This window comes from Molothrus aeneus, chromosome 1 (genome assembly GCF_037042795.1).
Source record: "Molothrus aeneus isolate 106 chromosome 1, BPBGC_Maene_1.0, whole genome shotgun sequence".
In the NCBI taxonomy this organism is placed as follows: Eukaryota; Metazoa; Chordata; class Aves; order Passeriformes; family Icteridae; genus Molothrus; species Molothrus aeneus.
Window position 1 is genome coordinate 23,089,642 of NC_089646.1, and position 21,212 is coordinate 23,110,853.

At 37.6% G+C, this 21,212-nt stretch overlaps 1 protein-coding gene across 5 annotated transcripts in view; it reads left to right on the top strand.

Annotated features, from left to right (window-relative positions):
* CDK14 (cyclin dependent kinase 14) overlaps positions 1 to 21,212 on the top strand; it is a 344,883-nt gene that overhangs the window by 102,600 nt on the left and 221,071 nt on the right. For all 5 annotated transcript variants that reach the window (XM_066553161.1, XM_066553153.1, XM_066553178.1 and 2 more), the window contains one exon: positions 3,016 to 3,095. In XM_066553161.1, coding sequence (XP_066409258.1) covers positions 3,016 to 3,095 — 80 coding nt within the window. The remainder of the gene's footprint in view (positions 1 to 3,015; positions 3,096 to 21,212) is intronic.

A 21,212-nucleotide genomic window follows, 5' to 3' on the forward strand; every position in this document is an offset into this window, starting at 1 on the left:
TGGGCATCGGATGATAAGTGTAATCTTCGACACAGTGAAGTGTATTGTTTTGAGAAGGTGTGAAATTGTTTGCTTTGGACAGTGAGTAATAGAGGTGGTTTAATGAATCCTAGATGTTAAAAGAGTCAGTGGTGTTGCCTTTTCACTGTCTAAAAGGCAGTCTGCTTGTCAATTTCTTACTTGGATTTGAAATAATGAAAATACTGAGCATGCTTTGAAAGTTATGGAAGACAAATGTGAAGCAATATCTGGAAGGAGTTCTCCTAAGCTTATCTGATCACTTCTGAAGTCTGCAAAGACAGGTACTGATAGGTTGCAGAGGTAATTTTACCCAGGTTTCCTTTATTCAGTCTTGTTTCTAAGGAAATTACCATATTTTTTGACATGGCATTACAAGTTTCAGGGTGCAATTTCATGACATAGCTGGCTTGATCCCATGATACATTGCTTCTCAAAAGGTGGACACAGTTCTTATGTATTTGTTAGTGGTTTTTTTTTCTTTTTAAAATGCCTTTATAATTTAAAAAAAATATTATTTAACTCTTTTTAGAAGGGCCAGTCTTCTCCTATTTAAGGTCTCTAAGAAGTCTCATTGTCAAGTCCAGCAGAAATGAGAGCAAATACAAGGCAGTGTCAGGAGTGTGTGGCAAGGATTAAGCAGGAGAAACCTCTACTGTGAGCCAGCCCTTAGCTCATCTTTTCAGCATCATCTAAGTGCACCCTGAGATTGCATCAGTGGGAGGATAATTAAAGGATGTGAATAAACACCCTATCTCTTTAATTGATACTTCATAATTTCTCATATCTCCAGTTTTATATGCTCCTGTTTATAGAAAATTAAATGGAAAAAAAAAGATTTTAATGACTGGGTAGTAAATGAGAATAAGGAGGCTGTTATATTATGGAAATTATAAATTGATATGTTGGAGATAAATTGCATTAAAGAGGAGAATGAAATCCCAGAGGAACACTACTTGAGATTAGTTTGATTATTTTGATAGCACTAAGAGTTGCCATGATATCTATCAAGATGATGACAGGTACCAATGACAAAGGGGCAATGATAACTAAAAAGAACAGCTCACCTACTGTGTTTAACTGTGAATACTTTGAAATGGGTTCCATACTATTGCTATTTCTGTTATATATTTCTCTTCATGAACCAGTGGCATGTAGAACTTAGATTAAAAAGAACATAAGCTACACAATGCTGTATGTTTTTTTGTCCTTCTCTTCATATCCCTGTTTCCTTAATACCTCTTTGACCTGTTTTTTGCATTGTATTTTATATTGCTTTCTCTGAACACAGCATCTGTCCTGTTCTTTATCTGCAAAATGATCTTGCTTTTCTTACTTAAATTCCTCCTGCAGTTACTTCATCTGTTGCAAAATATTCAAGTTTTTCAGATATCTAAGTAATATGTATATGATAGGTAGGGTGGTGGATTGACAGAGGTATTGAAAACTACACATGTTTATGAACTGCATGTCTGTCATCAGTCCTGCTTTTAACATGGTTCATTCTCCTGTTGGAGCATGACACATGAAGTTACTTGAGGCAAGGCTTATCTTTTTCTGATGCCATAAATCCTGTTTGAATCCAAATTTAAAAATATATCAGGCAATTATAAGGAGAAATCCAGGAGAGTTAAGCTGATAACTTCCTTTCAACAGTGACTAGTGGCCTGAGACTTGGACTGGTGCCAGCCTGAATATTATGACTAATTGGAAGGTGATGAGTACACCATCTTTTGATAACCAGGGTTTCTTAACTTGCTCAGAGTCATTGTGTAATGTTCTATATAGGGCTAATGAGTTTTGGTAATTATGAAAGAGGAATAATCAGAAGAAACAAGACAGTAGCCATCCGTCACTGAACTCCTATAACTACAAAAATTAAAAGCCTGAGGGAGAAGATGAATTCAGAGTTGGTGGTTGTTCATATCATCTTGCTTCGAAAATTTAAAACATGTTCTGGGGCCATCCCTCTTGTAGTACAGTAGAGAATTACCTTCATGACTACAGGAGTGTAAAGGCTCCAATGTGTCCTTGAGCTTTGTGGCTGTAAAGGTGAATTTTGCTCTTACAGAAATAAATCTTAATGATAATAATAACAATCATTTTTTAAAACTGTGTTATGCCTTTTTGGTAGTTTATCCTCACCATTGCTTGTCATACATGGGGAGTCTGTTAAAGTTTCATGGTATGAGTTTGATCTTGAAGAGGGTAATGGATGATATCAGCTTTGTTCCATTTTTGTGATATTTTATTTGGATAAACTGAACCAACTGGATTTTTTGCAAGACCTGGAATGTAATTATTGTGTGGTGAAATTTTGAATGCTAAAAATGAAACAAGACAAATAGATTTTACGCTAAAATGACCTGTTAAGAACTTTTGTCTCTCTGAGCACAAAATATTTTTAAATTTATGAATGAAAGCTATTATAATCTAAAAGTAGCCTGGGCCATGTAGTCAAGAATATGCCTCAGGAGCAATCCTGCCCTAGGGGGAAATGACGAGAATGACCTAAGAATTATTTCATTACACAAACTTTGTAGCTTTTTGAAGGCTATATTAATGTGTATCATGTTGTGGGAAGGAGGTAACCAGTGTAAATCCGGAAATACTGCATGTGAAGTGATTTATGAAAATCATATGCCTTTTTCTTTGAACAGTTTGATCAAATAATGAACAGATATTTTATAACAGAAATTTTAAATTATGTTACTTCTTAACAAAGCTTCAGTAACAAAGCTGTGGTAGAAAGGAAACAGACTGACTCACAGAAAACTGAGATAATTTCTTGGATTGCATCTGAGTGTGAAAATATAAAGTTGACATTATGGAAGCTATGAAGTGCTTCTTACAGTGCTGTAGATGAATCACAGGCATTGACAGGAAGAAATTGAATAAGTGCATGATAGGAAATAAGTTCTATTATAAGAAATACGGTTTCTTCTGTAATTTTGGTTTTTCAAAATTTCTTCTTCCCCTCCCCTCTTTCCCTTTCAGGGTAAATGGAAAGCTGGTGGCGTTGAAGGTGATTAGATTACAAGAAGAGGAAGGAACCCCATTTACTGCTATCAGGGAAGGTATGCACTCATAATTAGTGATTATATATGTGGGTTGTTGTTTTTTTTTAAATTGCATTGTGCTTCTAATTTCTGTGCCATGCTATTGTGATTAGCTGGAGAATTCAAATTACATGGTTGCATTCTCAGTAGGATGAAACTTTGGTGCTTCAGAAACAAAGCCTCTGGTGTGGGAGTTCTTGTTAAAGAATGCAACTCTGCCTGTACTTTGGCTCCTGTTAGATTTACTACACAAATGAGTACTGGGGAGCATGTGTGAGGTGGGTGTGAGAAGTCACTCTGGAAGAGGAGGGAGCTGTGTAAGACGCGCTTCTGGCCCGCAGGCAACTCCTAGCATGAAGGTGGATGTGATTTTTCATATATACGCAGCATGAAGCAATGACAAGCATTTCTTGATAAAGGCAATCAAAAGATCATGGAGCAGAACTGCAGGCACTTTTGAAGCTGTGTGTGGTTTGCAACTAGCTTGTGTTTGTTTTTTCTTCCCCATGGACTCTAAGTTGTGTGGCCTGGGAATCGTTCTTATCTATGGTGCTTGGAGATGCCTGTTAAGCTTTCTGCTCCATCCTTTATCCTTCCTTGTCAGTCTCTCCTGGTCCCTAGTGATGGCTGCTTTATCTGAGCCTGTCTGTATTGAGCTCTTGTGAAGAAATTGCTGGATATGCCTTCTTTGTGTGGTCCTGCTTTCTTAGAAGGTACAAAAAATGAGCCTTGGTAGAGAAATAATAAACAATTTACCATCACAGCACTGATTCAGACTCAGCTCAGATTGGTAACGAACTAAAGAGATGAAACTGCTACGACTTTGAGGAACCTCTTAAAACTATACTATCAGCCTAATTCCCAGGGTGAGATGAGCCAGGGAGGTACTGGAACATCTGCCCTCACAGGGTCCACAGTTTGCCCTCCATGTGAGATGTCTGGCTTTGTGACCATGAGAGCCCCAGACACAGCAGCTGTAGCTCCCTTGTGCCTTGCTCCTGCAGCCATCTGTCTGCTGTAGGTCTGTCTGTACAATGAGCCCATTCTGGAGTAGGCTGGGCAAAAAAACCCCATGTTTCATGTGATTGACACCGTGAAGTCACTAAACTACTGTGGATTTCCATCCCAAGACTGTGCATTTTAAAGGTGGCTCTTTCACAAAGGAGGGAAAACCGTGGGTGGCGAATTTATGAAGGAATTTCCACAGTTGTTCTCTACTGCTTCATCTGAGTAACAATTATTGAATGATCTGACACATTTATTCATAACAATATCTATTTTATGTGTGAGCTGTCTGTCCCTGCAGCTGTGCTGTGATAACAAGGTGTGCAGAGGGTTACGGGTGCAGCTTTCAATATCTGTAATGCTGAGTTCAAGTTATAGCAGCCTATGTTTCAAATATAATGTTCTTCAGGTTTGTAGTTGATATGGTACTGACTTAATGAGAGAATAGTAAATATGGCTTTCTTGTGCCTTTTTAGTGACACTTAAAAGGATTTTTAATGTGAGCTTGGTCTAGATGAAAGTTTATAGCACTGTAACTGTCAAATGCAGTATAATCCCTTTTCCTTCATAAATAGTGTGTTGTGTGAGCTCAGTCTACAGAAGTATTCATTAGGAACAAGAACGGGGATTTTTCCCACTTGATATGTTAAAAAAATTATAAAGGCCCACTTGCATGAAAATACTTCACACTGTCATTGGAAACTTTTCTTTTTAGCTGTGACTACAATACTGTGGTTGAAGCCAGTTTAATAGTAGTAGAATAACTTTAATAGTAGTAGAATAAAGGTCTTGTCTAGAAAAACTCGTGAAGTTAATAATTAATACCAAATTTAATACCAAATCAACAGTGTGGTGTCTCATTGATTATGATAGGACTGTGTGCATCCATTACATTTTTAAGTCTTCATCTAAGTTGAGACTAGATCCAAAGAGTATTAGGGTATTGAAAAAGTTTCTTCTTGACTCTTGTAGACTCTTGGTTAGGTGGGGTCACACTTGAGTTATAGGCTGTTTATGAGGGTTTTTTTTGGTAAATGAAATCTCATCTCCTTGACAGTGGAATTTCATTCAGGAGCTATCAGTGTTAAGTACTATGTTGTATGTTTTATGTCATGTAGATGTCACACATACCTGATATGTAAGATGGGAAGGTGAAAAAATCTATATTTATTTAGGCTTTGACTTTTCTGTTGTTGGTTTTGATTTTGTCAGAAACAAATATTCAAACCAGAAAAGTAAGTAAAGCTGTATTACAAATGTAAATTTCAGAAGGTGACCTCACTGATGTTGTGCCAGGCCTGTAGTATTTGACAGTAACACTATGGCCACTGCAGCCATGTGCTTCACTAGCAAGACCTTAGGAAGCTGTTCCTTTCCTCTTGGCAGCATCTCATCCATCTTGGACATGCTGAGTTCTTTAATGCATCCATGGCTGCCGTCAGCTTCAAGGATGGAGAGAAAAAAAGGGAAAAAAGAAATGCTTCTGTGAGCTCTTAAAATTATCTGATAAGTTTGATATGGAAAAACAGCAAGAATGGGACACTGTGTTAAGCTGTTTTTTCTTGATCTTTAATGACTAAGTAAGGGCTCCAGTGCCATCATTTAGGCTGGGACAACTAGAACAAGGACAAATACCACTGAAGATGAGATCAACTTCTAATTTCAGTTATCCGAGGAATAGTGTTCCCCTAATGGAAAAATGCATATATGATGGTATGAGCCAGAGGTCTGTTGAAGGGCATTTCTTTCCAAACTCTTTCATAATGGAGAAACCAGACAGGTTTAATCTTGGCTTGCTCCTTATTTTCTAATTTCCCAACAATGCAAGGCAAATTCAGGCAGAAGTCTAGTTAGTTATAAATTAAAACTACTGTTAGAAAATTGTTTAACATTTCTCACAGCTCTTTGAGTAAAGCAGTGAGAGAAAATAGCATTTCTGCTCGGTGCTCCTGAGGGGGATGCAGTGTGATGGTAATTTGGGGGAAGCTACAGGGTGAAATCCTATGGAGTGGTCATGCTCAGGGAATGTTGTAGCTGCCTATGTACAGGGAAGCATATTGTTACTGTTGTGACAGCAGCAGAATGAAGCTCAAAGTAAAACAAAGCTACAAAGGAAAAAGACTAGGAGAAGTGGGAAAATGAAGGAGATAAATATGGAATGTGTGACTGTAGAGACAAGCGCTAACTTGGTTGAAGCAGTAAGTGGACGAAAAAGTGAAAAAAAACTCCAACTGAACAAAAAAAAGCCAGTAAAGCTGCATAAGGAAAATCATAGTTAATTTTAAGGCCTGGGGGAGGTTTAGCTGAAGCTTCAATTAAAGCTTATGAAGTAAGTCTACTTTTACAGCAGATAAGGGTTTGTGTCTTCTACCATCAAAGTTCCATAGATTTAAATGAAAAGAGATGTATGTGGCATATTTAGTGGTGCAGTTCAGCTGACTATTGAATTTCTACAACAAAATTTAGAAGTGGCCTATGCTAAATGTTCTTTCAACTTGGGCTGAGTTAGATGTAGCAGCTGACTCTATGCAGTTTATGGGATGTTTCTGAATTTAATTCACTTAGTCTGAGATAATCTAATTTACTTTTGAAGAGCCCAAGGAGGAAAAAAAAAAGAAGGAAAAAAGGAGAAAAAAAGCACAACTGATTTGGTGTATGTACTTGAGTGGGATAAATCAATGAGATTTTCTGATAACATTTATATGAGTGATTCAGCCCACTATTTCACTTTGTGGGCTAAGTGTGCCTGCAACAGTGATATCTGAGACACTGTGGAATCTGAAAGACATTTACATCCCATTTTTCATTTAAAATAAATTTGGTAGTATACAGATTAGCAAATTATTTGTTTTCTGTGTTAGTGAAGTTGTGGTTTGTCCTTTTACTGTAATGCTCTTTATCAACTGTTCAGAGATGGTTTAGCATCTGACTAGAAGTACTATTAAACCCACAGCAGCCAGGAGAAAAAGTCACTGACCTTAACTTTTATCTCAGGTATTTCATTCCCTTAATTTCCTGTAGAATCATATGTTCATCTAGGCTAAATACTGAACTGTGTGGTAGATTCTAATTCTGGGAACAGCTTGATTAACAGTGCTGTAGTTATTTTTTTTTTTCATTTTGGGTAATAATATTGCTTATATCCAGCATGACAACAATTTTGCTTTTTGGATACATATATAGACAAACATCCCTTGGCTTTATCAGCACCTTGCTTCTGAGGTTAACTTGCTTACTGTGTTCCTTTCTTGGATAACAAAATTCTTTCTTCCCCATCCCAGTCATGAAAACTTTTTTTGCATTTGTTTTTAATTTTCCACTTTTGAAAATATTGCTATTTACTATAGCAATAAAACCCTATTCCAGGGTTTTGGTATATTGAAATGTTTCATTTCCCATAGGTCTGGATGGTGTTTCAAAGCATCATCAAGTTTTGTAGCTATTTTTGTAGTTTGTCATTTAAATGCCATGATTGGGCAACTTTCAGTTTGTTTTTCTTTTTATTAATTACTGTATTCACATGTTGTAATTTATATGTACTTGTACCAATTTGTGTGACTTTTAAAGGTGCTCATGTGACAGTTTCTACATCTTTGATTTGACAGTTTCTCAGATGATACTTTTCCATCTACTTCAGTGTCAAAGGCTGTGGTTTTAATGCCATGTATGGATAGCAGCATGCAGAAATACAACATAAGTGCTCTGGAAGCATCTGCTGTATTGCATTATAAAATTACGAAGAATATAGGAATGGTTTAATGGTTATTTTTTAATTTTTAAAGAACGGCTTATCATGCATATTGAATAAGTTTATTTTGTGAGCTGGGGGAGAACACTTAGTGCATCTGAGTGCCAATATAGAGCATGGAAGAGAGATGCTTAACTCTTGGCCACAGAACATCTTCAGAAGTCTTCAAAGTTTTGGGCCTCTGCATCCTTATCTCACTGTGTGGTAGCAGTGAGTCAAGAGGAGGCTGCCAAGATGATTAGAGGGATAGAGCAGCTTTCCTATGAGGAAGGCTGAGAGAATTGGGTTTATTCGGTCTGGAAAAGAGAAGGCTTAGGAGTTACCAGTTGCAGCTCTCCAGTACCTGAAGGTGCCTACAAGAAAGACAGAGGGGGACTTTTAACAAGAGCATGTGGTGACAGGACACAGGGAAATGGCTTTAAACTGACAAAGAGTAGATATTAAGAAGAATTTCTTTACTGTGAGGGTTGTGAGATACTGGAACAGGTTGCCCAGAGAAATTGTGGCTGTCCCATCCCTGGAAATGTTCAAGTTTGATTGAGGCTCTGAGCAACGTGGTCTAGTGAAAAGTGTCCTTGCCTATGCCGGGGGGTTAGAACTTGATGATCTTTAAGGTCTCTTCTGACCAGGCAATTTTATGATTATAATGGCAACAAAAAATGAAAACCTGAAACAGTCTCTAAGAAAGAAATGTGAGTTCACATTTATTCCCCAGGATTTTTATATTCTGTATGTGTTTTATATATGGTATTTTCTATATTGTAATATATAATGTATTATCCTCAGGATATGTATTTATACCAGACAGCATCTTTGAAGATGGGAGGTTTTCTGAGACTTCCCTTTCTGAAATTTGTCAGGCTGCAGGAGATAAATCTATACAAAACTTTTATCAGTGGAAAATCAAAGTGGAATAACTGCTATGAAAAGAATACAGGGAAGATCAGGAGTTTGCCAAGACAAAGCTCTTACCTGAATGAATGTGTAATTTATTGCCTACTGTTCCTAACTGGAGCACAATGGAAAACAGTGATTGGTGTTAACAATGCCGCAAGTGATGTAAAGTGGCTGAGCTTTTCTATTATCCTGGAGAAACACCAGATTCTGCACACATACCATTTAAGGAAGAGCTCCAGAAAATTGTATTTGACTCAGTGGGTGTAATTCTTGCAACCTCATCCTGAATTATGACCTGAGTTATTGCAGGCACTCCCCAGCTCAGTGATATGTAGCCTAATGGTCTTTACAACACTGAAGTCAACAAATGACCTCATGGCACTGGCGGGATGACTCATGGTCATAAGCCTCCTATTTGTTGTATTAGAGTAGGTCTGGAAGATTGTGTGCCATAAGTCAAGGTCACAGTGAAACAATATCTGCCTGTATTTTTTGAAGAGTCATTGGTTGATCTCCTCGAAGAAGGTAAACATGAAAATTGCAGTGAAAATCCTGTCTTCATATTCCAGTAAAGAATTATTATTTTTTTAAATTGGAAGTTAAATCATCCACTTACATAAAGTAAATCTATTCATTTTATTCAGGACTGGTTTGGGTGATTTTTGTTGTGAGGTTTTTTTTCCTTAATAAGGAAGCTTAACAACTGCTTTCTTTTTAGTGATAGGAGTTTGGAGGACTTTCAGATTTCCTTTACAAAGCCCAGTCAAGAAATTTGAATTTCCATAATTGAAAAGCTTAAAAGCTTCACATGTATCTGGCTCAACAAGCCTCGGGGAACTTCAAGAGATTATGTTTAAGATTATGGAGATGTAGCTATTCTGAGCGTGTGTGTCACAAGAGTTACTACAGGGGATTTGTGTCTATGGTTTGGAGCCTGAGGATAAGCTCACTCTCCCCAAAAGCCACATTGCTTTGGAGCAGTGAAGTAAAAAAAGGAGAGGACAGTAGCTTGGCTGTAGCTTGGGGAACTTTTTCCTGGCCTACAGAGCTGGCAGAGCTGATGCCTACTGCAGGCTAAATAGCGATGGCTCAATTAGCTGTAAAGTCCCTGCAAAGCCAGTTGGGCTTGGAGTCGTAACAGCTTTGTTTTTCAGTGTTGTTAAAAATAAAATGTGCAAGCCAAGGACCTCTGGGACACTGTGTCATTGGGTATTTAAGGTCAAGAATATTCAAAAGTAAAGAAACTCCAGCAATTTTTATTTCTCTGTCTGGTCTCTTTCTCTTATGGTCACTGTGCAGCCTTACCCAAACTGTGGTTTCCTTGAGTTAAAAGAGTTCTCAAATTAAGACAGGCTGGGCTTCAAAAACTACAGTGCATTTGGAAAAGGATGTTCCTGGGACCTTTTTTATGAAATGAAGTCAACTTTTAAAATTTCTGAGACTTTTGGAGGTTACTTATTAAATACCCTTTCATGTTGCAGAGAAGTGGATATTATTTCTTCTTCAAGATTTATAATAGACAAATTGCTTTTAATTTCTGGAGGTTTTTTCTGAATATTTTTTGATAGGTCAGATTTTCAGCTGTGTTTCATTTATGCTTTCTCCTGCATGAGCAGTTGTGTATGTCTACAAGAAGTGTGCTAGATCTTTGGCAATGTGATATGGAGCTTGGAAGCAGCAGGAGTTTCATCTTTACTCTGTTTTGGCTCCTGCTGCTCTCTCCAACCCTGACTGGCTGCTAATTTTTTTTACTGACAGTACTCATTTGCTTTTCCCTGACAGCAGTTGGACTGGCTGGCTGAAGCAGGTGAACTGAATTCCTTGTCATCTAAGAAGAACGTGGGAGATCTGATAGTTTTCTAGTCCTGTATACAGTGCAAGTTATGATGTTATTTTATTCTGCTTTTTAGTGTGCCCAAATTACACTGTGCTACTTATTTCTTTTTGGTGGGCCAAATGAAATCTTCTGTCCACATAGGATGGTCAGAAATGGTAGATTGAAAAAGTCTGTCCTGTTTGTTTCTTTGTACTTGACTATTCACAGACTGAACATAGTATTTCCTTTTTTCCCCTTTTTTTATTTTTTAACCATCTAACAAATCAACAGTTTTCTCAATTAGAAAACCTTCAGGAGAGCTGGGATTCCATAAATATAGCATAAATTATAGTGTTTCTCTTTGAGAACCATGTTATAAATTTTAAAATCTATAATGAGCTTCCATCATCTAGGAAAAGTGTAGCACTCTTCTGAGAAGTGCAAATGCAAATTCCAAATTATCCAGTTTCATAGAACTAGATTTGTTCCACAGAATATTCCATCCCCTCTGTCCTCCTCCCATTCCCCCTTCAATTTTATCTGTGGCCTGCTGAGGTGGAACATGACTGTATCAATTGAATCTTTATTCAGTACTTTTGATGTTCAGGCTGTGACCTTCTTCTGGTTTTGTTCTTGAGCACAGTTCAAGCAAGAAAAGAATGGGGTGACACTTTAAAGATTTTTTTTTTAATATGATCATTTTGCCATCAAGAATTCTTTCTTCATCCTTGTTATGTTAGCTTAATGGCAGACCTTTCAGACTCTGCCCTACTTCCACTGAAGCAGTTGTCTGTGAATCCTCATTTCTCACATGGAAAGTGTTGGATAAGGGATCTTGTGCCAGTTTCAGTGCTGGAAGGTTGCAAATCCATTAGTTCACAAGTGCTATTGAACCCTTCTCAGTATGGCTTTTGCTTACAGTTTCCTCTGACTTGAGTTTCAGGGCTCTCTGATTTGCTTTGTGCCCCTGGGGCTTTCTGCTTAGACCAGACTTCTGCTCAAAAGCTATTTCTTCTCTTCCCTATTTAATGCAGAAGTTGGAACTGTTGCCTTGTAGATTCTGGTCTGCTGCTCTTGTTGTCCCTGATAGTATGACAAGAAGGGTAGAAAGCACATGAATCACAGAATTTGGAGGATACAAAAGGCTGGCAATCCTTCATATATAATGATAATATGCATCTATAAGTCATACAGAACCTTATGCAGCCCTCATGGCTTTCTTGTTTGAGTTGAAGTTGTTGAGAGTCTGCCTTTTTATGCTGTATGCAAATTTAATGTCCTCTTACAGCACATTCTGCCAGCAAAAAAGTAGAGCTAAGTTAATCCTTCTCCAAGTAACATTAGTTTTTACCTTGTGACCATATCCCAGTTGGAGCAGATGGAATTGGTAGTACAGAAATCAGCTTCTTAATATGAGTGGAGGTGCTAGCAAGTGATGGCATGTCTCAGCTGAAGCTGCTTTGGAGATCCTCAGGCACCTTTGCAAGTGCCAGTATCTTCCATGGCCACCTGATGAAATAAAAATTTGATATCTCTGATGTTGAGGCAAAGAAATGTCTCCTGAACCTAGCTAGTTCTTCTAATTGTTTTTTCTTTGTTGTTTCTCCCTTTTGCAAAACGGATAATCTAGACAACAATATCATTTAGCCTTATGTTGAAAGTGGTGAATTCAAATCTGCACAAAGACATTTGTCTTTGTCAAGATCTCTGTGGGTGTTTTTCCACAGCTGTGTCCTGGATTTCAAAGATACTAAAGCAAGGTGACAACTCAGTGTTCAAACCAGTTTAGTCAGCTTCAGTTTTATCCATGGTCTTTTTAACATGTAAAGCTAGTAGATGACTGTGGTATCTCAGCAGAATTAGTTTCAACTTTGGGTGAAGTACAAAATAAGGACTTTAGAAGGTTCTCTGGTTTCCATGTGTTACAGCTCTCCCTCTTGAAGGAGATACACCACAACATGTATAGAAAGAATGTATGGGTGCATATGTGTGTTCCTGTATGTTTTTAAGACTTAGAAAAACAATTAACCCTGTCCCCCAAAGAGCAATATCCCCTGTGAAGGGTCACATACTGTCTTTGATCAACCCAAAGAATGTGTCATGTGAATTGGTCATGTACCCAGCTCTGGATAAAGTAAAATGTTTCCTGTGAAAGTCATCCATCTTCATCTAAAGTCATGTCTGAGACATGCCATCATCTTGCTACTGAGTTCAGTCATCTTTCATAAACATCATCAGAACAGTTTTGTGTATTTCTAACACAGAAAGTTCATGAATGAATGATCCTAATTCTCTCCATGTATATGAATAATTTAAACATTGTCTTGGTTCTTCAGACATGAATGTAGCAATGCAGATGAGCATGTGCTTCTGCTGGATCCACAACAATGTGTTTGTTTTCAATGCTTTTGTCCACAGCACAATAAGTACTTTTACTTCCTTCGGGAAAAATCCACTAGCATATTTCAAATTTTTAACTTATTTATAAAATTAAGCACCTTTAGTCTGTACAGATACAAACCACTCTTCTGTTTTAATATCTAACAAACCACTCCTATATGAAAGGGAAAATGACACTTATTTTCAAATGATGGGGCCATGACATAAGTAGAGACTTGGTAGTTGAGAAGATTGGCAGCCTGAGAGGGTGAGATTACTGCAGCATCTTGTTTTGCTGCTTTTTATTCCCATCTTTTGTGGCAATGATTCAATTCTTCCTTAAACGTGTCATGTATACAGGGAAGTAAAAAATCCCAGTGTGGTAAAATGCTATGTATAGTTCACAGTAATTTGCTGAAAATTTTAAGCATGAATTGTTTCTAAACTTTGAAATAGATGAGAAATATTTTCAGCAGCTTACATCTTTGTACTGGCATGAAATATGGTAGCAACCACTGTAGTCATTAAGAAGCGCTAATATCTTTCTCATAGGAAGGAGAAGGTCAGTTATAATCAGAACAGTGAAAAAAGTGGTAGCAAATACATCTTATTTTAAAGTTATATATGTGAGACAAAATATATTCCTTCTTTTCTGTTTCTACACAGGCTCCTTTTTATCTTTGATCTACCTGCTGTCAGATGCTGTAGGCACAATTGTCTTGGTGAGACCATTCCTTTGGGAGACAGCGCTGTTCTTTTTTCTCTTTTGTATTTTTCCATAGCCTGGAGATTGTGTTGCGAACATTTCGGTTCAGTTTTTCAGTTTTTGCTGGGAAAGGTGGGAGATTCTTTCAGGAATTATACAGAACTGGAATAGAGGCTTCATAATGGGGTCTCTTCTTCCAGCATGGGTGGAGTTACTGCTTCCAGGCTTTAGGCTTTATAATCAATATGAAAAGAACAGCATTTCAATATTAGAACTTGACTTCTACTGTCCTCTTCAAAGCAATGAAAATGCATATCCACATTATTTTACTTCAGAATGTTCCCCCCGAGTAAGCAATATTAAAAAAGAAGCTGATAATGTGTCGCATTTTTCTGCTGAGATGGAGGGGAACTGCATGGTTCAGAGACTGGTAATAGGATGTGTGACCTTCCACCTCTGACCCATTTACTAAAATATAAACCATGACAGTGGAGTCTAAAAGTCATCACTATGGGATATTCCGCTGTAGAATCTGGACATGTGTATTTCTGAATTTTTGAGGTCTGAGCCACTTCTCACAAACTTCCACAGCTTCTCCGCTGGCAGCAGATTTACCTGGAGCCAACTGAAAAAAAAAGTGAATTTAAAACAAAATGAATGGAGGAAGCCTTGTAAATAAGGATATTTTATGTGTGCTAAACCCAGTGATTTATACCTGTTCTGATCTATCTTGTTTGTAGTGTGTGTTTTGTGGTGCATGTTGCAGAGTTCCCTTAATCAGTGCTGAAGTGGTATAGACCAGTTTTCTTTGATGGTTACTTTGGGGTGTTAGGAGGGGCTTAATGCAAATAAGGATTCTGTCCTCTGGGTTTTTCCTTGAGAAGATGCTCTAAACTGGCACCATCAATGACAGATAGTTTATATTATTTAACTTTTTGCCTTGGACTTCGTATAGAAGTTTCCTAGCACCCCCTTTTTTTTTTTTTTCTCTATAGGCAACTTAAACTGCAGGTTAGTTTTTTTGAAGCCTGTCTTAGTTGTACAGCTAAGGCCTTAGTTGTACAGCTAATTACCTTAATGTACAGGTAATTAGATCCACAGGTTTTACTTAGCCTTATTTATCAGCTGGTTTTCCTGAGCAGAGCAATGAAGGAAGTCAAGAGGGTGGTAGGAATGTACCATCAAGGTAGCTTTGCACACAGACTGATGGCAGTGCCAGTGTGGCTGGTTTCCATCTGAAAACATTCTCCCTTCCCTCATATCTCCTAGAATTGAGAGGACAAAGTACTGTAGTACATTAAATGCAACTAATCGGGGGAAGAAAAGTAAATCAAAACTTCTTGCGAACTAAAAGGAAAAGCTTTTTACACATTTCATGTACACATTCTCACTCACTTCCCTTTCCCCCTATTTGTCTGAAATCAAGGATGCATGCTTGCTCTTTTGTGTGCTCTGAGGTCTCAAAAAATGTGTTTAATAATGGCAAGAACATTTTCATGCAGGCATTCACTGGATTGTGTGAAAGTTTTATTAAGAAAACAAGATGATGTAAACTCCAACTGTATAACATGCTATTCTCTGGACAAGATAAAAATTTTCTTTTGTTGTTTCATATCTGGTTTTCTCAGTGTAGCAGTGCCTACGCTGCCTCTGCTAGGAAACTGCCAGTTCCTGAAGGGGCATCTAAGTCAAAGCAAAATCCAGCAGGTTTCAGGGCCATTGACAGAAAACTGTAAAAACTTTCCAACTTCTCAAGGTTACTTTATGTATTTCTGATTCTAAAAGGTATTTTTCAATTTGCAATTATGTGTTTCTCAGAAAGTCTTGGTTATAAAGCTGACATGGTTGAAATACTGGCTTTGCATCAAGGTTTCTAACAGAATTAGCATTTGAATCACTTGAGGCCCTATTCACAAAACGGAGGACTATTTGCATAATCAAAAATGCTTTATTTTGCATGCCAGTGGAGAAGCTAAGGGTTGTAGCTGTGGCTCACAAACAAAATTCAAGTGATTGCATTGATGTGTGTCTGAATGCTGCTGTCTCTCAGTCTTGCTTGCACAAATTAGTACAAATCTATATAAAAGCCAAAGAATAAGTTTTGGAGCAATGTATAGTCTCCATTAAAAGTCTGATGAAGCAGGCTTTGTTTAAGTTATCAGTGTAAGAATTGGGTGGACTTCCTCCTCTTCCAAATGGGAATGAAGTTTGGGGCACTTATGCTGCTGGGTTGTTGCAAGACAATGGATGTCTTTCTAAAGATATGCTCAGTAAAAATTGTATGAGCTTGGAAATGGCTTCTTGTGCTAAGGAGATCAAACTAAATAACCTATTAAAGTATATATCTGTGGAAACTGTGTTCAAGACTTTACCAGCTTTCTGTCAGGTTTCTGCCAGCAGTCCAAGAGGCTTATGAATTGCATTAATAATAGTCCCATCTTGCCATCAGCCCATGCATTCATGTTTTTCATCCATTTTTATGGCTGTGGACAAGAATGTCACATTCAATTACACATGAATAACTCCTGATCACCGTTCAAGAGCACAAAGCAACTTCTAACCTCTCTGAGGCAATAGGAAAACTTTGAACCTTAAAAAAACCCCTTAAATATCAGGAGATTTTATCCCTTTAATTTTTTCTAGACTGAATTTCTGATGTGTTGTTACTGTTGAATCAAGCTCTTAAGTGGAATTTGGATGGCAGAAGTTTTAGTTCCACAAAGAAATTTGGTTATAGTTATTACAGCTTCAGATTATTTAACCTTAAAAAAGAGTATGATGTGATCTAGGCTTCTTCTTGCTAATGTATGTCAATTAATTCAATATAAAATTTTTGGAGGCATTATATGGATTCAATTCATTTACTAAAAAATTTACTAATTAAAAGCTAGAGGTCCAAATAAAAAAATAAAAGAAAGTAGTGAGGTTTAAAGTAAATTTAAACTATCTTCCATGATAGGTATGCTCCTGAAAAGAGAATCTGCATTTTTGAGCCTTCAGTATCATACAGTGCAAAGTTTTATTCTGGTTTCTGTGTTTGCTGTTTGTTAACCTCTGGAGTAAAAGTATGTCTCAGATGCATCTAGATCTGGAAACTAGACTAGAAATTCCATTAATCATGGTTCCTAGAATTGTAGGTTTCAAAATACTCCAGAGTCTAAGTGCATCATTAATAGAAATATCTCCTTTTCTGTACATTGCTTTGGAGCAGTCAGCAAAAGGTGAGTTTAATCTGGTTCATACACCCATTTTCTTTGCAGAGTTTGCTGTTTTTCTGGTTGACTGAATGCATAAATTTAAAGTTGAGTTTCTCATTCATTTGTTTTAATTATAGAGGCCATTAACCTTGTAAAATCATTGACAGTTATGAATCTACATCTGTGAGAATTATGTAAACAAGTTTATAAAATCTTCTCAAGTGAAATGAAAGCCAAACTATATACAAGGACAAGGTTTTTTAGCAGCACTTGTTAAAGCCCAACAAAATGTCAGGAAAATACCTGCAGATAATCACACACTCCTTAATGACAAAGATACTGCTGTTCCTATCATGTGTAGCACTCATTGTATAATTAACATCAAAGATACCTTCAAGATATGGATATGCAACTGTAGTTTCTTCTCAGGTAAATGGTTCTTAATATTTTAGGTATAGTTTATTGTGGTCAGAGAACTTTGGGAGAGGAATGTGTTTTCCTGCCTCAGACCAGGTTTGTTTTTGTGTGGAGATCTTGTCAGTTTGTTTCAAATATTATCAGGCTGTCATATATAAGTTTCCAAGCCAGCGGGGGGAGAGATATTTTGATGGACCTCACAGAGTCTGTGATCTGTCATCACTGGGGTGCTGATCCCTAATTAGAAATAAATGAGTAAGGTTCCTGTGCCTGTTTCATTGACTGATATTTCCTTTTTTTTTTTTTTGGGAATATTTCTGTTCTGCTTTCATAAGGCTGGTGCTATTTGAAATATTGAACCATGTTGTGAATTTAGAGAGAATGTTTAGCCTTGTGAATGTTAGCACTTTGGCTGCCACTCTTTTAATATCAGTGTCTGAACTGGAGTGTGCTCTTAGAGTTTTCAATGCAACCAATTCTTGATTTTTAGCCAAAGCTTTCTGGCATGTGTTGGAACAAGGATTTAGTATTCCTTATTTAACAGTTTCCCTTAGAGGTAAAGTTTACTGTTGCAGAATGTCTGATATAACATGTACACTAACTAGCCATGCTGAAGGAGGAAAAAGATTCACTGGTGCCTATGGGTAATAGACTTGCTTCTGTAATTCCTGTGACCTTTTTTAGGTCAGAGTGTGTTTGTTTGGGAGAAAACTTGGCTGATAAAAATCTGGTGGCTTTAAGTCATTCTTTGATTTACTTGGCATGAGGTGATGAGGCAGCAACTTGCTAGTAAAGAGCTTCAAGCACTCTACAGTGCTTGGGCTGTGTTTTCCAGAATACTAAGATGTTCTCACTTCAGTTGAAGAAACTAAGAATGTGTTCGCCCTTTTGCAGTATCTCAAAATACTGTTGCAGATCAGCTATCTTCAAGAGTTGCTTGGAAAAGGATCCTTTAGAGGAAAAAAAAAAGTTCCTAAGGCTTTCAGAAGTTCAGAAACTACTTCAAAGCAATTATGGCTTTGCCATATTCCTGGTTTTATGTGTGTGAAATTGTTGCCTACGCTGAACTTAAAACTTCAGTGCGCTTGCATTGCACTGAAGCGTGTTTTGTTTGTGTTGGGCAAGTTTGTTTGGGATCAGTTGGTGAGATGATAGCGTTTCATCTTTGACCATGTGATAGTGCTACATTGATAAGGAGGTTATATCCAGTAGTTTTGTGGTGTTCAGGTCCCATACTGGCAACATAATCATTCACTGAGTGGTCTAGCCCAGTTTGTGCTTGGTCAAATCAAATTAACAGCTGAAGTTTGTTTCTTCTTGCTTCATTTCTGCAAGTAAAAAGGAGCTTATCAGGAAGAGTTTCTGCTGTACTTATTGATTCAGCCACTCAATCTGTTAGTATTTTATTAGCTTTGTCTTTCTAATTGAAAATGGAAGTTACAGAGAAATACAATTTAGGCATGTTGTCTTGCTTCTTCTAAGTCCTGCTGCTTAAGGTGCCCTAGTTGTTTTCTGTTCCATTTCTCTTCAGGAACAAGAACATTCTTGCCTCTTGTGTTTGCTTAGCAAGTCACTTTTTTGTTTAGCTATAACAATAAGCAAGAAAGATTTAGAGACAACTAAAGAATTGTCTGTATCTCTAGGCTTATGTACTATGCTGGATGATGAACCAGGATTTAAGCTCTTGGATTTTGGCTTGTTAGCTTGTCCTGAGCCTATGAAACTCCATTTGTGGAACTGGCTTTTTATGTAGCAATTTTCATTGCACAGGTGTAAACCTTCTGTTTTGCATTTAGCTTTGGTTTTGGATTTCTTTTTCTCATATTGACAGAGTTACAAACTCTACATGCATTATCCATGCATTTTGGTCCCCTTTTCCCTTCTGTATTCCGTCTAGCCTTCTTGTTTCCCTTTCTGACATGCTCTGATATCCCGGAGAAGACTGCCCCACTGAATGCTTGGCACTGTCCATACCTGGGCAGTGGTATGGAGGAGAACTAGGAGAAATGGAGGTTAGGAATAAATGTTGGTGTGAGTATTACACCAACTATGCCAGTGAGCTTGGAAGAATGCAGATTTAGGGTCATTCAAAGCAGCACCAGGGTAGAAAACAACAGTAGCAAGAAGGGAAAGGTTGATGACTTTGACTGGCCTCAGTCAGGAGCCTGTGGCATGGAGAATGGGAAATCTAACTGGACAGGGTTAGCATTTCCCACCGTTTGTTCATTAGCAGGGTTGATGAGGGGGGAGAAGAAGTGGAGCACAGGACTTGGGGATGCATTCAGCCAAAATCAGGTTTGTGATTGAGATTTTGGGGAAACTGTTAGAATTGTTCTCCTGATGACACTCTCCTATCTATGACTGGTGTTGTACTCCAGAGTTCTTGGCTCAGAAATGGAGGATGGATTCTCTTGGATATTTTAGCTGCTAAGTGCAGCTTTAAAGTACAATTTTCCATTGACTAGATGTAAACTTTGAGAAATTGGACAAATTTTCATGGAAACTAGAAAAAGCATTTCCTTGATGTGAAGTCTTACTTTTGAAGGCCCCCTTTCAGTGAATGAGTTCAGAGAACTGTTTGAAAAAAAGGACAGCAACATTAAAGAGCATATTTGTTCTCTAGTTCTCTCTTGGAAAAGAGCTGACCTGTTTTGACTGGAACAAACACTGTTAGACATAAATTGGAAAAGATGAGAACATTTGTTTAAAGTCTGTTAAGGCAGTAGTGTCATTTTAGAGGAATGGGTACTTTAAGAAGCAGGGCTATCAATTTTGCTACTGTCATTGTTAATTACTATGATTCTATAAAAAGAATTTTATCTGGAAAAGCAAACGGTAAATTGCTGTAATTATAATTGATGAATGACACAACAGGATGGAAGAACTGAGTATATTTTCAAGAGGGCTGGATGTTTTAAATCTGTATGTAGTAGACAGACAAGCTGTTGAGTTGTCCGTTAAAAAAAAAAATTCTTACCACCTGTGGTGTTAATGGGTTATGTTCAAAGATCCTTTTAATGTGTTTTCTCACATTTCTTCGGTGTGCTTTAATTATGTCATTGCTCAGAATGGCTTCCCGTATGATTTAGATCCATAGTTTGATCTATGTCATGCATCTGCACAGGTAATTTTGAATCTGTACTTGAAAATTATGGGTATGTTTTTAGCAAAAGTAGGAGGATAGAAATCACTACCTTACCTCAACTAGGTCTCCTCTGAGCATCACTTAACTTTTGCACCCTGTCACTGTCAGCTATGGCTGTCAACTCCGTGAAGCTGAGACATTCCTTCAGCTCATCTTTTCTGTGCTGGCACCTCTCTGGCTCTCTATGAGGGCCAGCTGCTTTTTAAAGAAACATACAGGACTTGCTATCTTTTGCTTGAATGAAAATTTTTGTTCTGTAGAACACATATTTCCAAGTTGAACAATGTCCCCAACCTTTCAATAAGCACATGCTGCTCTAGAGAGTGCCCTGATAATAACAGGTCTCACTGTCATTTAAATGTAAATTTGCAAAGTTTGAAGTCATACTGATTTGGATATAGTTACATTCTGAGGTGAATAAAGCAAAAATCCTAGGACTCCAAATTTTTCTGTTTCCTCTCCATTGCTTGCACTTTGAATTCAACTGACACTGTTGATGGGTACTATGAACTGCAAGAGTAAATGACAATTCAGTGATGGGGTGAAAACCAAGACAATACCTAGAGACCACAGGGCAAACGCAGAAGGAGGAACGTATATCTGCCCCTTGTAAATTGATAGGGCCTTCACATGTGGAAAAAACCACTTAGAATGTATTTTCAGATTATGTGCTTGCACAGTAGATATCCAGCAGTGTTGGCACCAAAGGGCTTTGTTGGCCATGGTAGAGCATGGCTGTCCATTGCCAATATAATCTTTCAACTAATTTAGTCTGGAAAAGAATTTAACCTTCACTGGGTTTTGCTGCTATAGTGTCTGCAAACT